The sequence below is a fragment of the Alosa sapidissima genome, chromosome 3, assembly GCF_018492685.1.
Source record: "Alosa sapidissima isolate fAloSap1 chromosome 3, fAloSap1.pri, whole genome shotgun sequence".
NCBI lineage: Eukaryota > Metazoa > Chordata > Actinopteri > Clupeiformes > Clupeidae > Alosa > Alosa sapidissima.
The window spans coordinates 36,264,750-36,280,953 of NC_055959.1; the positions used below are offsets into that span (position 1 = coordinate 36,264,750).

The 16,204-nt window shown below is 41.5% G+C and overlaps 1 protein-coding gene across 3 annotated transcripts in view; it reads right to left on the reverse strand.

Moving 5' to 3' along the window:
• Positions 1-1,956: 1,956 nt before the first annotated feature.
• LOC121704650 (GTPase IMAP family member 8-like) overlaps positions 1,957-16,204 on the reverse strand; it is a 47,077-nt gene continuing 32,829 nt past the window's right edge. For all 3 annotated transcript variants that reach the window (XM_042085047.1, XM_042085044.1, XM_042085045.1), the window contains exons 7-8: positions 4,757-5,953; positions 1,957-4,655 (exon numbers count right to left, since the gene is read on the reverse strand). In XM_042085047.1, the coding sequence (XP_041940981.1) occupies positions 3,094-4,655; positions 4,757-5,953 (2,759 nt within the window). In that variant the 3' untranslated portion in view covers positions 1,957-3,093. The remainder of the gene's footprint in view (positions 4,656-4,756; positions 5,954-16,204) is intronic.

Genomic DNA, 16,204 nt, shown 5'->3' on the forward strand with positions numbered 1-16,204 from the left:
TCCAATGGCTTAAACATTGTCCTTTATTGTTGCTTTAGGCTTACCTTTATATTTTAGCCTACATTATTCAACTCGTGTATTGTCATTTGATCTTGGGCACTGCCAGTCAAAAAAAGCAAACAGGTGCGTGCTCTGCACCTCTTTACGCAATTCCGACGCAACACTAAATATGAAGATGCCTTGCTTTTAGAGGATAACTTCTGTTTCTTTGTTGTGTTGGCTATGATATAAAATATCTATAGCCTACATTGTATAGCTTACATTCAAATATTACCTTTCTGTTACGAAGCTGGGAATAGGCCTATGGACTAGACATTTTATGGTCAATATTAGATTGGTGAGAACACTAAATATACTAGATCACCTGTAAGAATGTTTCAATCATTCTATCGTAGGTCTTGGTGTTTTTTTTTTATAGATATTATGAAATAAGTAAGCTATACATTTTTTCACGTTCTTAAGTTCTCATTAGCAGTTTTGTGCCAAACCATGAAACATTAAGCTGCGTCCAAAAACGTCTTTAAAAATCTTCTGATATTGATCATGCATAGGGCAAGAAAGACATGAGATCGTTGGTCTTGGAATTTTGAAAATGCATCGCACTTAAACCTCAGATTACTTGCAGTACCCCGGCATTACCACAAGGAAATGGTCGTACGTCAAGTTTGAACCTGACGTGGAGATAAGCACTTTTCCATGTCAAAGACGGTTTGTATAAATCTGAGAGTTGGCATGGATTTGAGCGTACGCACGGTCTAAGATCAAATCTGTGCGTAAGAAAGCTTTATAAATTAGGCCCCGGTGCCTCTGGACCCCCCAGGGTCAGCTTGCTCTTCGGCCGTGGTGAGGGCTGGAGCAGCAAGAGCTCCAAGAGCTGGAGCAGCAAGAACTCAATATACTCAAAACCTCATACCCACTTCCTCTGATAAATAGGATACCGTACTACGACCTACAACATTTCATACTATGCCAATCCTGCTGATTTTAACATTTCAACACAAAAACATTCATCACACACACGCACGGACATGTCTATTCACACACACACATACACACACACTCACGCTCCTCCTCCACCCCCATTGTAATCGGTCCCCTGTAGCGTATTGTTTTGTCAAATACTGTCTTTATTTGTTTCATGTTGTTTGTGTTCACATGCCCTGTCTATAATTTCAATAATCTCAAATAGTCTTTGTATACTGTATGTTTCATGTCTGTTACACTTAGTTGGGTTTTGTAAGGTGTGTGGGGTCTTGTTAATGTTTGTATAACACCTTTGGAAAAACGTAATAAAATTAAAAAAAGGGAAACATATTCATAAGCTTAATTTCTGAAACACAAAACAACATTGTGAATAGCCTGAATGTCTATTGGGGACATGGGTATAGGTCCTTTACATTACATATACCATGGATGTCATGAAGTTATGCAGGGAAATACCTTGAAAAGCAGTACAGACCAATGGCACCTTTATTCGCATCATATGTTACAAAGTAGGCTACACTGCAGTTGAGAAAAATCAGCAGTAACAAGAAAGAAAAATGAAACGGATTCAGCCTGTAAGTCAGCAAACTTCCAGGGACATTGAGACCTCTAAAAGACCTCTTTTTTCTTTCTTTAAGGATCGCCTAATTTGGGTCTTAGGAACCAGTAGGAACGGCTGAAGTGCCCTTGAGCAAAGCACATAACCCCTCACTGCTCCCCGAGCGCCGCTGTAGCAAGGCAGCTCACTGCTCAGGGTTAGTGTGTACTTCACCTCACTGTGTGCTCTGTGTTATAAGTGTTCACTAATTCACGAATGGGATAAATGCAGAGACCAAATTCCTTGTACACGTAAGTATACTTGGCCTAGAAACCTGATTAACATTAACATCCTCAATGAAACATTAGTGATAGTAAGAAGCTCCCCCTAAAGGTTAAATTGGGTATTGATGCAAAAAAGACAGGAGCCAGTGATCCAAAAGAACAATTCAATTGTATTATGTTTGCAAAGAGAATGAGACAAAACAATGGTTTGTACCACCAAACTGACATGTTCTGCAGGCAAGCTTCTTTTATATCATACAGGTGTGACAGTTAACATATGGCCTAAAACATGACATAGCTTGACCCTTAGGTCAGACAGTGCATTCCGAAATTGTGACATGAGCTTCTCTCCGTTCCTCTGTGGTTGATTTTAAACTTTCACTTGGGCAACTCAGCATGTCTGGATATTATGCAAAAGTAAAACTACTGTATAAACAGAACACAAGGTTCATGTTCATAGACTAAGACACAATAATATACAGAGCATAAGATTTATAACTAAACATAAGAGTCAAAATGAAAGAACAGAAGATTCATATATGTGAACCAAAACAGCATCATAAGGATGCATGTGAACTAAAACAGCATCATAAGGATGAATGTGAACTAAACTGGATTAATTAACAAAATACTTACATGTTCTAAGGCCCTTAGACACACTTATAGGTTTCTTTAAGGCAGTGATACTTTTCTTAATTGTCAACATAAGCAAGCAGATATATATTGCATGGATGTATTCTGTAGCTTTTATAAATATGCCCTGTTTTAATTATGCTTTAAGAAGCACAACAATTGTAAAATATTCAATATTATTAAAGAAGGTTAGAACAGGCACAAAGCGAGATGGTTGTTTTGTCCATGAAGCCTCAGGTAAAAATCAGAAAGTTTCCATGAGGCTAGAGCTTCTCATACCTGTAGAGGCTCGTCCTCATCCCATGTATTTGTCATAGTTACAGGATGCAGAAGTCACTCTGGTTCAGCAGAAAAAGCTGAAGGATGTGCTGCCAACCATGTATTGATCGCCCTCTGCTGCATGTTGAGGGCAATTACATCCTTGCAGAAAACGGATCAAATTATAAGGCAGGTGGCTGTTTGTGTTTGTGTATGTAAGGTGTGTAGGTGCCTCTGTGTGTACATCATGTGTGTACATCTGCTCATCATGCAGCAAAAATCAAGAGGCAATTTAATTAGTGCATTAACTGGATGTTGATGATTCTTGTAGTTCAGTGTACACGGATGAAGCACTAAGCACTAGGTAAGGAGAACAGTTCAGGCAGACAATCATAATCAGAGGATGATACATTTTCTCTGGTACTGTTTTTTCAGATCTTCAATTTCTTGCTCCTGCTTTCTCTTCAAGTCTTGCATTTGTTCTTTCAGATGTTTTTCATTGTGGCTTGAGAGTTCACCCAACAGATTGTACTGTTTTCTATTTAACACTTCAGTCTCTTCCATTTCTCTCACATGTTTTAGCTTCATGTATTTCATTTCCTCCATGTGTTTATCTATCAGAGCTGCAAAGTCTTTGGTGTATTTCTCTTTGAAGTCATTAAGTTCCTCAGCTTGTTTTCTGGCCTCTTCCTCACATTTCTTCATTTTCTCTTTCATTTCTTTAAGTTTTGTCTCATACTTTACCTCCAACTCTTTCCTCTCTTGTTCCCTTCTAATTCGATCTTCCTCTTTTCTTTTCTCTTCATGTCTGTCTCTTTCTTGCTTATAATCTTCTTGAAGCTTTTTAAGTTTTTCTTTCACCTCCTGTCGTCTCTGTTCGTGTTCTTGACTTCGTTTGTCCCACCATTCTTTTTGCTTCTCCTCCCAGGCCTCTCTCTGCTTTCTCATCTCTTCTCTGCTCTGTTCCAGTTCCCTGTCAATGGTGTCTTTTTCCTCTGTTTGAAGTTTTATTTTTTTATCCAAAGCAGCCAGTTTTTGTTTCCACTCCTGACGCTGGGTATCTTCCTGGTGTTTTCTCTTCCTGTCCTCTTCTTCTCTCTTTTCTTTTTCTTTCTTTCTTTCCATTTTCTCCTTTTCAATGTTTTCTTCCTTTTCCTGAAGTTGTCTGTCTTTCAATTTTCTCTCCTGTTCAGTTTTTGCAGTCTGTTCCTCGAGTCTTATTTTCATTGCATCCTCCTGATGTTTTCTCTGAAGTTCTTCTCTCTCTCGCTGCATCTCTTCTTCCTTCTCTTGTAAGATCATCTCCATTTTCTTCTGTATTGCAGCCTCAGCCTCCTGGAACATTTCATTGCTGTAGCAGCCGCCTCCATTGTTCTTCACCATTGTCTCAATCTGGTTTATCAGCTCGCTGACTTGCTTATGGTTCTCTTTATCATAGTTATTAAACACATGGCATCGTCGTCCACAGTCAGCAATAAGCTTTTTGCAGGAATCGTCACCTTTTTTTTCAATGTATTCTTCAATGGTCCGCTTCTCGTGCTGAAGTGTATCTCCTCTTGTGAAAAGAATGATGGTGAATTTTTCAGAATTCTTTCCAAATATTTCCTTGATTAGTTGTAATGTCTCCTTCTCTTCTGGTGTGAATCGGCCAATCTGTAACACCAAGAGGAAAACGTGTGGTCCTGGAGACAAAAGACCGATACACTTTACCAACTCCTCAATGACTTCATCCCGAGATAAGGTATTGTCAAACAGTCCAGGAGTATCGACTACAACAACTGAACGACCGTCCACTTCACACTGTGCTTTCTGACACCATTTTGTGACGGATGTTTGACTTGATTCAGCTGCAAACTCATTTCTTCCTAGAATGGTGTTTCCTGATGAGCTCTTTCCACTTCCAGTCTTCCCAATCAGCACAATCCTGAGACACTCTGTGGTTTGTTCCATACCATCGCCTGGTTAATCAAAACAGCAGAAGTTATTTAACGTATTAACTTTGGGTTTAGGAAATCAGCTAATGATAACAATTGTACCAATAGAAGAGTGAAATACTTACCAGTGACCACACTTTTTTTGGTCAGGTTCTCAATTTCAGCCTGTCGCTTGGTGATAACATTCTCTAGCTGTATCCTCTTCTCTATTTGGACACGTGCAAATGTGTTACTTGTATAGCTACTTGGTTTGTCCTTGAAGGATCTAATTTTATCAACAAAATCAAACAGCTCAGGGATCTGCTGTGGGTCCTTGATGTTGAGAACAACATTTCTTCCTCCACAGCTTTGACATAGTTTTTGCATGTCCTTGTTTTTTTCCACAAAGTTAACAACAGCTTCAGCTTTAGGATCTGACTCCAACGTGAACAGAATCATGGTGAAGCCATTGACTTGAGCGCCGAATGTGTCCTGGATGGTCTGTAATTCTCCCTTGTCTTCATCAGTGAGGGGACCCAGAGGTATAACCAGGATGAAGGCATGGATGCCCTCAGGATCACAGAGGGAGTTACACCTGAGTGATTCATCCATCACTGCTGCCTGGGGTTTTCCATACAAGGCAGGCAGGTCCACCAGGGAAACCCAACGCCCACACACCTCTTCACACAATGGCGAGCTGGAGACTGAATGAATCTCTGTTTGGCCTAAAATGGCTTTGACTGCTGAGGTCTTCCCTGCTCCTCTCCTACCACACAGAACCAGGTTTAAAACTGGTTTGATGTTTTCAGGCTTTGGTGTTTTGGTCTCTTCAGTGAAGGTGAGGTAAGTTCCATTGTGTGCACCCACAAGCTTCTCAATCTTCTCCATTAACAGTTCTTGATTATTCTCAAACATGTTGTAATGTCTTCCTCCACAATCTTCAAGCAGTTCTTTCACAGACAAACTTTTCACATCCTCGTTGTGTGTCATAATGACCACTGAGAAATGAAAACCTCCTTGATCAAATAAACCCAAGATGAACTGTAGCTTTTGTTTGTAGTCGGTATCAAACTCAGAGGGTTTCACCAACAGCAGCAGAACATTTGGTCCAGGGAAACACAGATTTGTACACCTCTTCATCTCTGCTCTCACTGTTTGCTCAGGCCAACTGAAGATGTCTGGTGTTCTTACTACTGTTACAGATCTTCCTCTCCACTCTCCGCAAGAGGCGATGCATCGCTTGATTAATTTCTGACCATGTAAATCTCCATCTCCAGTGATGAAATGACTAAGTCTTGATTTTTTGTTTTCACTTTTCCCCAGCAGCACAATCCTGAGTGGCACTGTAATAGAACAAAGTAAAATAGTTGATGAACATGTGCATGGACCAAAATCTGGCCACTAATGAGAATGACATTGCTATAAAAACAGATGGAGTAAATACTCCTGTAGTGCATGTGTACTCAAGAAGAAGCAAACAAATACCTGAATTTTAATTAGTGGTTGGGGCTCTGTTTAAAAAACTCAAGTAGGTATTTATTTTTTTATTTTTTAAGTCTAGGTATTTATTTATTTTATTTTTTTAAAAAAAGTCTGGCTCCTCCAGTACAATGGTGTGGCCAACAAAAAATGTCCAATTGCTTAAAAAAGATGAGGGTATATGCAAAACTCCTGAGCACAGATTTTAGATTGTGACAATAGATTTTGTACTGTACTTGTAGCCAAAAGTTACAAATGTGTATCAGTAAATTTGTCACAGACTTTTTTCTATCCTTCAAACACAACACAGTTACAACTTTTAGTACAGGTGAACAAATCCCGTGCCACACACCACAACAACCTATGCTCACATTTTTTCTACGATCAATGCTGTATATTTGGTGCAAAACCCATTCACACACCTCTATAAAAAAGAAAAATGTGTCTTGTGTGGGAGACAAAAAAAGTAACCTACAACACAATAGTTTTAGATTAAAGGGACCCTTCACCGATTTGCATTAAGCTTTGTATTATAAGAAACCCGGTAATATTTTCATATCTGTTAGCCTAGAAATCTAGATGCGCCCCTAGCAGCAGCCAATTACATTTGCTGCCAGGGCTAGTCTAGCAACTCTCCGTTGGCTTGTGAGCTCCAGAAATCGAAACTTAATCAGGCATTGAAATCGTGTATAGAGTCGTTTGGTGGGCTTAACATAATGATTGATGGCAGAGTTGCAACGGTTTGGCTTGAATTCCCCGCTACTTGAAAACAAATATCCTATTGCGTCCTATTGCGTGCAGAGGGAATTTGAAAGACAACTGATTATCCCGCCCCTCGGACTGGGCACTGCGAACGGTGAGTGCCCAGACCCTACATTTTAATGTGGGTCTGGCTCGCCAGGCTACATATCTGTATTACTTGCCTGGAATAAATCCTCCAATGATGCAAAAATCGTGATTTTGCGTCATCTGAGGATTTTTTCGCCATCTTTCTTTAAAGCTATGCTAACATGCTAGGCTCTTGCTCAGCAGAGAAAGCTGAGAAGTAACAAAACAATGATGGAGGAAGGTAGTTTTGAAACTGATATGGCAGAAGATAGATAGATAGATAGATAGATAGATAGATAGATAGATACTTTATTGATCCCCAAGGGGAAATTCAAGGGTCTCAGTAGCATACAGACATCACACACAACATGCACTCAGTAGCATACAGACAAAAGAAGGGGAATTTTTTAAGATCTGGGGCCTCATGTACAAAGCTTGCGCTCACGAAGACTGACTTGAACGTGAGAATGTGCGGTCCTCCACGCAAACTTCATGTCTGGCGTACGCACATTTCTAATGTGTATCGTCAGTTGGCGACACTTAGAGGCAATGCAGCGCAACAACATTATATGATCGCGAGTCTAGGCCTTTATTTGCACAGTATATTGTGAAACGTGGGTTATTAAAAATGATAACACTTCGAAAATAGGCCTATGTTTCTAAATTTGGACATGCAACATGCGCAAATTCTACTAAGTTATGCAACAACCTATCTATGATGACAACTGTAGACTTATTAGAGGATAAGAATTAAAAGGGAATGTGAAACATAGCCTACACAGCTCCGATATTTGGTTACGCGATTGTTGATGACTGGTTATCAAACATTTCAGATTCTGAAGAGCTTTCCACAAAACCTGTGATAAATGGGGTCGGCTTCACGCATTTGCCCATGCCTTAACATTTGCCGAGTGTTTTCCCTTCATATCTCAGATAGTTTTCATTTTAAAAGAAATACATATGAGACAGGATCATGCATGTGAATAGAAAGGCTGACTAATAAGTGCCAAAATAAGATATTTCCCTGATTGACTGCATGGCTACTTTGACTTTCCTTGATTAAGCATTTGCATTATTGTCACACTTGTGTGCAAATATAGGGATATGATCCAGAAATCGTAATGTTGTGGCGAGGTGGCCTGGATCAACTGAGTTCATTCCATTCGGGTGCACGATGCGTGGTACTTGGACACGATTTATTTAATGATTTTTTAATAAATGCAGTTATGTTGTCATGGTCCAAATGCATTCAACCCAGTTATGCGAACCCTGTCACCTACTTGCAGACTGACCAATTCTGCCACGGTCTCAGCCTAGCCACTGCCACACTCTGCCACTACTGTTTTTGTTTTGTTATTAATTAATTACAGATGATAAAGACATAAGATTCTTGCCATTTCGTCAGAGAAGCACTTCTACCTCGCATTCGCTGGAAATAAAGTTTTTTATTCATTTGATGATTTCAATTATTAAACTTTGCAAATTGCAACAGGTTTGAGTATGAATGCATCCACAGATGAGTTTTCATTGTTATTAATATTGCGGGATAGGCCATTTTGTCTTCGCAGAGGTCTGCGCTCTCGAATGTCCTTCTAGTTAGCATATTAAAATGAGTGTGACTGAGGGAGGAGAGAGGGTGGAGTGTACTGCTCGCGCATGTACGCTTAATTTCACTTTAAGTGGGATGTACAAAGAAAATTGCGTGGAATGCTGCGTACGCACAGTTTCATACATCAGGATTTTTTTGTGCGTACGCTACTTTTCAGGTTTGCACGTACACAATGTTTTAGTATGAAATCCACGCAAGTCTTTGTACATGAGGCCCCTGGTGTGCAAATCTGACGTGGCTGTACCTTTACGAGCCGCAATACAGCAAGGAACAGTTGAGGATAATGGATGCCTATGGGCACACAGAGAGTCCTTTTTTTTCTGTGAATTTCAGATACCAGTTCCTTCTTGAAGAAATCGCGGAATTGGCTGAGGAAACGGCAGTATGTAACAGGGCACCATAGCTTTGCGCCACACATGGACAGCGGGGTCCTGGAGGTCCTGGGGACTGGGGAGAGGCAATATCCCGTATTTTAACAATCTCATAACATTAGCTCTATCATCGGACCTGTCAGTTTCTGTGCTGTTGTCCTGTTGCTACCCCCTTGCCATTCCAGCGAAATAGATGTTTTCAAAGCATCGTTGTGCTTGCTTGCAGACGCTTGCTTGCATTGCTTGCTTACTTGCGTGACGGCGTGGTTGTCATGAGAGCACAAGTCAGTGGCGCCTGTATATGCCTACGGCCGGCCGTACGTACTGTGCTCAGCTATGAGTAGATAATAATTAAATAATTTCCCCTATTTGTATATTCACTCCATGTTGGCCTACCATCACTTCCCAACTCTGCACTGTAGCCCATAAACTGCATGACAGGTGTGATGTATTGGTAATAGCCTACTATGGTTTATCACACCACACCAGTAGGGGACGCTATGCTACCTATGATTGTATTGATGTATGCATCAGTTAATAAAAAAAAACAGTGTGGAATAATACCTAGCGTGGTCGGTCGTCACTCCAAGAGCTCAGCATACTATTGAAGTGTATTGCATATTACTAGAATTATAGGTAAGCCATTACACAACAGGCTGTTAATATTTTTCTCTAAAATAACCAAATGCATTTGTTCAACTTTATGGAGAAGAATTACGCACAAGGCTACTTGGAACGCACACATTTTGTTTGTGCAGGAGAGAGAATGACAGTTCACACAGGCATCGATTACAGAACTTGAGCCTTTTTAGGGATGTATAAAGTTGACCAAATTAATATAGGCTGTTGTTAGGCGTGAATAAAGTACTGGGTAACACTTTTTATCACCCGGAGAGAAGAAATACTCTTTCCTGATTGGCTGGTGGGGTGGCTATTAATTCTGAATAATAGGACACCTATGAAGTAGATCTGGTAAAAAAAAGTTTAATCACTGTTCCATATCAATGCTTATGAATGGTAACTATAACAACCATAGTAGGATGACGGTTGAGCCTGGAAGCAGACTTTGCAACAATTAAATCAACTGTCAACAAGCTAACTGTCAATGCGATCACTGTTATAGGGCCAAAGAAAGTTGTACAACAAGTCGGCTTCTTTTTTATGTTTCCTTTGCGTGCTATTCACCCGTTGCATGTGACGTCACGTTTTGTTCGCGCCACAGCAAAATAGCCTAGTGGACGGCAAGAACACGAATCAAATCAATGGGTTGTAATGGGTCATATCGCACAGCTAGGAGATTATAGTGAGATTTAACCATAGTAATGCCCTTCCACGACTGTTGGCTTATTGTTTGGAATGGATGTGCGTTCACGCACGTAACTTTTGACCCGTTGACCCGATTGTCAAAAATGAGGTATTGTTAGAATCCTTGGACCAAGCCGAGTTCAACGCACCCTATGATGTCAATTTCCGCCATGATTGATTTTCCGCCATTTTGGATTTCATCAAAAACACCTAAACGTTTTCACAGGTCACAAAGTTTGTCCGATTTTCACGAAACTTGGTATAGGAGCCATATTGATATTTTCAGTTTTAGTTAATGTAATTATTAATTTCATTTCCCTTCAACATTTGATTTAGAACGTTTTAATGGTTTTGAGTATGCCTTCCCTCTAGTGGTAATGGACAAAATATCGTTCGTTCTTAAAATTCCGGCAGTGTTTGGCGGGCCTATCAAGTCTATTTTTGTGGACTTTACCTTAGAATAGACGTAGGCTACTCATTATTTCCCCTTGATTTAGCCTATACCGTAGCTATGCCCAAAAATAATAAATCACAGGCGGCATCCAAAAACATTCAGATGGGCTATCCATCCCATAGCCTACAGACTTACTGTAGGCCTAACCTATGCCTATAAATAATTTATCAAAAATATTTCTGGATACGTGCTAAACTCCTTACCTGGTTGTAGCCTAAGTTTTATCCATATGGAGATCTTCAAAGGCTTGCGCTATAATTCCAACCCTGTTTATAAACAAACCTGTCTGTTGCTGACAAGGCCTATCTCAAATTTCCCGTTTAACTCTTCTACATAGAATAGGCTATAATTGCGCAAACATTTCAAATCCCGACTTTAAAACGACAAGGCGTGGACAGGCAAAATAGACTATTACGCATAGGCTACAAACAATTTCCAAATCAGTTTCAGTAGCCTACGCTACGAGCTGGCCTAAGATCCGAAGTGGCAGACGGATAGGTTACATTACAACAGCAAGACAAAATATACACATTTGGACCAAAGGTCCATTTATTCTTTTTTTTTTTTTCAAACTGCAGAAATCAAATTATTAGGCTGTTGTATAGAGAACGAAAAAAAAACGTTATTAACCGGTTTTGTGGATTTCAGAATAACGTTTCTGTTCCGGAACAGTTGAAGACCATTTTGTTTTCGTTTCCGTTTCCGCTCCTTGTAAAATTCCGTAAAATTCTTTTGACCACTAGGGGGCGCTATAATCACAGGAAGTAGAGTCATATCTCAGCAATGCTTTCACATATAGAAACCAAACTTGGTATATGGACTTAGGACCCCATCCTGAGGACACACAATACATTTGGTGACCTTCGTCCACTAGGGGGGCGCTAGAGATACAGGAAATTTGCTCATATCTCAGCAACGCCTTTACATATCGAAACCAAACTTGGTATATGGACTCGGCACCCGATCCTGACGCACAACACATTTGGTGTACTTTGACCACTAGGGGCGCTATAATTACGAAGACTTTTTCGTATCGACACCAAACTTGGTACGTTGATTCGTGAACACATCCTAAGGACCCACAATTTATTTGGTGACCTTTCACCACTAGGGGTGCTATAATTATCAACACTTTCACCAATATAAACCAAACTTGGTGTGTGGTCTTAGGAGTACATCTTCAGGACACACAATAAATTCGGTCCAATCCAATCAAGTCCAATCCATTCCAATCTAACACAATACAGTCAAGTCCAGTCCAATCCAATCCAATTCCTACTCCTGCTCAACTGCTTGTCCCCCTCATTGCTGCTTGCAGCTATATTTATTGTTATTATTACAGTGCATGAAAATGCACTGTACTGTACTTCCAAAGTATTCTTATTCTTATGCTTATTCTTCTTATTCTAACACAGTTAATGCAGCTTCAACCGCTTAATGTAGAAACTTCATTCAAACTTTGTTACGTAGGTCTTATAGTCCAGTGGACAGAAAGGTGAACCCGGAAATGTTGAGTACACCAAAGTTTTATGATGGAAATATATAGTATGGGTTCCCAGCATGCAGAAACTGCCGGATGCTAATTTGCATATGTTGGGCAATTTGTGTAATTGAACTAATTAACATAAATTAGCATAATCACCTATATTGATCATATTATAAGAGCTGCTTGGCCAAAATGGACCATGTTAGTATGTTTTTAGGGGTTACTGGAGATGCTGAGTCCATATCTGACATTTTCAAGATTCAAAATCACTATTTAAACTTGGTTTGGTCACGTTTTACTCTCATTAAGCTGATTTTGCTGAGTTTTTGGGGGCGAATAATTTGGATCCTCAAGTTATTTCTGAATTCCACAATCATTTTGGAAATAGCTATTCACTGGCCCTCTGCTGTGACACACAATTGAGTAACAAAAGGGAAGAACTAGCCTCTACTATTCCTCACTGTCCTCATCCATTGTCCTGTCGCCATCTTCTCCAGACTCTTCATCCCTGTCCTTCTGCTGTTTTTGCTGTGTAAATATATTGCCACATGTAACATCACTGCCTTTGCAGAAACAATAATTAGTACAGACCAGGCCTGCAGCTGCATAGCTGCACTTTCCAGATACATGTATACACAGTTTAAACCCAGCTTTGCAGTTACAGCTGATAACATCTAACAAATCAGGAGGAGCAACAGGACTTGAATCGAGGGTGGACAAGTTCCTCTCCTTTCTTCATACATGTCTTCTAACTCCCTCCAAACGGGCACGTTTTCCATGGAGGAGCAAGTTGCGTTCTGTAGGAGACAGTGTCTTCAGTGCTGGAGGAGCCGGGAGTGGGAGACCTCACCGCCAGGGATGAATTACTGCACGGGCCTACCGGGCCCGGCCCAGGGGCCCAAGGGGTCAGGGGGCCCTGAAGCCCAAGCCTTTGCATGGAATCATTGCCTCAATATCAACACATCAGGATGTAGGCTATGAATCTGATTGAATTTAGTTTTGGCCATCCCCAAAATGCACCAGAATACAGGAAATCACATCAAACTAATTAAAACATTTCTGAGGAAGGACCTCCAAACCCCCCTTCCAGGAGCCCGAAAGTTCATAATCCGTCCATGCTCACCGCTAGGTGGAGGCCCAAGCAAAAGGATCCGAAGAGAACCCTTGTAAGGGGTACTAAAAAGCTTACAGAGGCCTTCAGTAGAAGCCGCAGGAGGAGACCAGCCGTCGCCTGGGCCTAGCTACGGGAGAAATGCTTGCCTAAAGAGGGTTTTGATGCAGTGGCCATGGCGGAGAAGGACTTCATGCGACTGGGAAAGCGGTCTGAGGAAGCGGCCTTGGAAAATAAGGTAGTGACGCTGGCCTGGGCGCTGACTTCACAGAGAGAAGACCTTGAGCCCCTGCCCCCGCCGGACAGCTTTAGGCTGGAGTTGCCGGTGGCCCTGGCTGCGTAGCAGAGCAGAGGTGGAGCGGCAAGGAGGTGGTGCCTTGAGGATGGACGGTTGGCGGAGCCTGTTCGAGTCGGCCTGTTCGCCGGTGCTCTTTAGAAAAATAAGGGGGGAAAAAAGTTTGTTGTGTGAAATCCCATGGCACGAGCCAGAGAGAAGGTCTAGGCCTTGGCGCGATCGTGGTGGTGTGGAGTGGCCGGAACAGTGGAGGACAGCTCTGCGACAAGGCAGCAGAGGAGGGACGCCAACGCCGGTAGCTGTAGCTGTGCGCAGCGTGGTCCGGCTGCGATGGAACTGGAGTCTGCTACCCCGACTGGCGAGACGACGGAGTGGAGCATTGGAGGTGCAGTGCCAGTTACGGTGCTCAGCGCCGGGGAGTCTGTGGCAGTGGAGGCTAGGCCCCGCCAGGTGTTGGAGGAACATTGCGGTGGTGCACACTGCGAAAGTGCGACTTGAGGGCGTTCTCTGAAGGGAGCTGGGGACGAGAGGCGACAGACCAGGTGACTGCTAGCACGCCCCGCATTGGGCTGCTGGTGGTTGTGGTTCCCCAGGGTGAGTAGGGCTCTTGCGGTGTGTGCACCCCACCTGCTGTGTGGCAGTGCCAGAGACTAATTGCTAGACTGAATGTGGGAACGCCCGCGCCGAGGATGGCAATGGCTTGTTGGGGGAGCTGTGCAACGCCAACGTGCTGGACTGTGCTTGAGATTCCCACGATGTTTCGCGCTGGGGATTCTGGGAGAACTGAATGATCATCTCAATACCAATGTTTCCCAAAAGGCTTGTCCCAAGGAGAACAGTATTACCTTAAACACACATGAGGAAACTGAACAGTCCAATCAGTAGACTAGGATAAGCTAGCCAACTATGCTACTTTGTTTACAATATTTCCAGGCTTCAACCAGACAGCTGAATGTGGTAGAGTTGTAATAGAAATAGTAGGCCTAAGCTATAGGCTAATCTGCATAAAGTGTGCTGTCATAAATATCAGACATTCAGTATTCTCTCTTTTTATATCAGGATATAAAATAATACAGATATATTACATTGTAATCCTCTGGTATTCTAAGGTAGGCTATTGAAATGTCTAGCCCCCCCCCCCCCTCCAAAAAAAAAAAAAATCGAGGTTCGTATCAAACCGTGGGTCAAAAATCATGATACGAATCGAATTGTTAGGTTGGTGTATTACGCTACAGCCTTATCCTCCAAAAATCTGTCTAAATTGTACCAAAAAAAGCAAAATCAGCTTAATGAGAGTAAAATGTGACCAAACCAAGTTTAAATAGTGATTTTGAATCTTGAAAATGTCAGATATGGACTCAGCATCTCCAGTAACCCCTACAAACATACTAACATTGTCCATTTTGGCCAAGCAGCTCTTATAATATGATCAATATAGGCTATTATGCTAATTTATGCTAATTAGTTAAATTACACAAATTGCACAACAGTGTTCATTCAGTTCATCATAATCATTATGACATAATGTAATTTGCCGTCCATCTCCTATCTTTTTGCCTTCCAGCATGGAGCCGTCACGTGACTAAGTCACGTGTCTGCAAGGGGTGAATAAAGGCATGACTATTGCCTATAGTGGCAACCAGGTGATAAGCGGGATAACGGCCTTCGAGGTATCCTGTTATGTAAGGGATAATGTATAGAACGCCGGTCATTATTGGGAAAATAAGTCCCGACAGGGCGTACCGGACCCCGACGCGCCAGCGGAGGGGTCTTGCTTCGCCCTGAAGGGACTTATTTTCCCAATAATGCTTATTATACAGCTACTTGCCAAAACGAAAAAGTAAACTCCACGATATGTCTTTTTAAACTTATTTGTTACCGTATTTGTCGTGGCTTTTGCTGAGAAACAAATAGTTCGCAACACACGCTGAACTTGAATCAAACATTCTTTAGAACACAGCTGATCAACCGTCTGCTTTCACTTTTTAATGAAGTTCCAATGCAAGAAGTGACCGGACTACTTGCGGAGTGATATGAAAAACTTAAAATCAGCAGCACAAAACCCCTTGCCATTGACAGCGGTAATTATATGTTTTCAGCGGTAATTACATGAAAATATTTTACCGTACAACTTTGGGAAATCCCATTCAAGCCAATGGAGCGTTCTACTTGCCTTGTGAAGAGCTGTGTAATAACCAGTGTTGGGAAAGTTACTGAAAATTAGTAATTAGTTACAGTTACTAGTTACTTCTTTCAAAAGTAATTGAATTACCTTACCAATTACTGTATATCAAAAGTAATTAGTTACTAGAGAAAGTAACTTTTGAGTTACTTTTAAGTCTGCTTAAAATGTCAATATGAACAGTACTGTCACACAATAAACCTAATTTTTAGACCTATTTATTGTAGTTTCAACGGGCCTTCAAATCAATAGCCTTGTGCATGAGTTCTCAAACTTTTTCCGACCACAAAACATTCTACAATGCATGAAGGCTTCCCTGACCTTGTTTTGTGCCACCCTCACCATCTAGGTGGTTTGATAGATATGTACAGCACACTGCCTACTGCTTGCCTTCTATTACTGCATGGTATGCATGGTGGTGCACTGACACTGAATTCTGCAATATAGTAAGTTATTATTATGACCGCCGCGCAG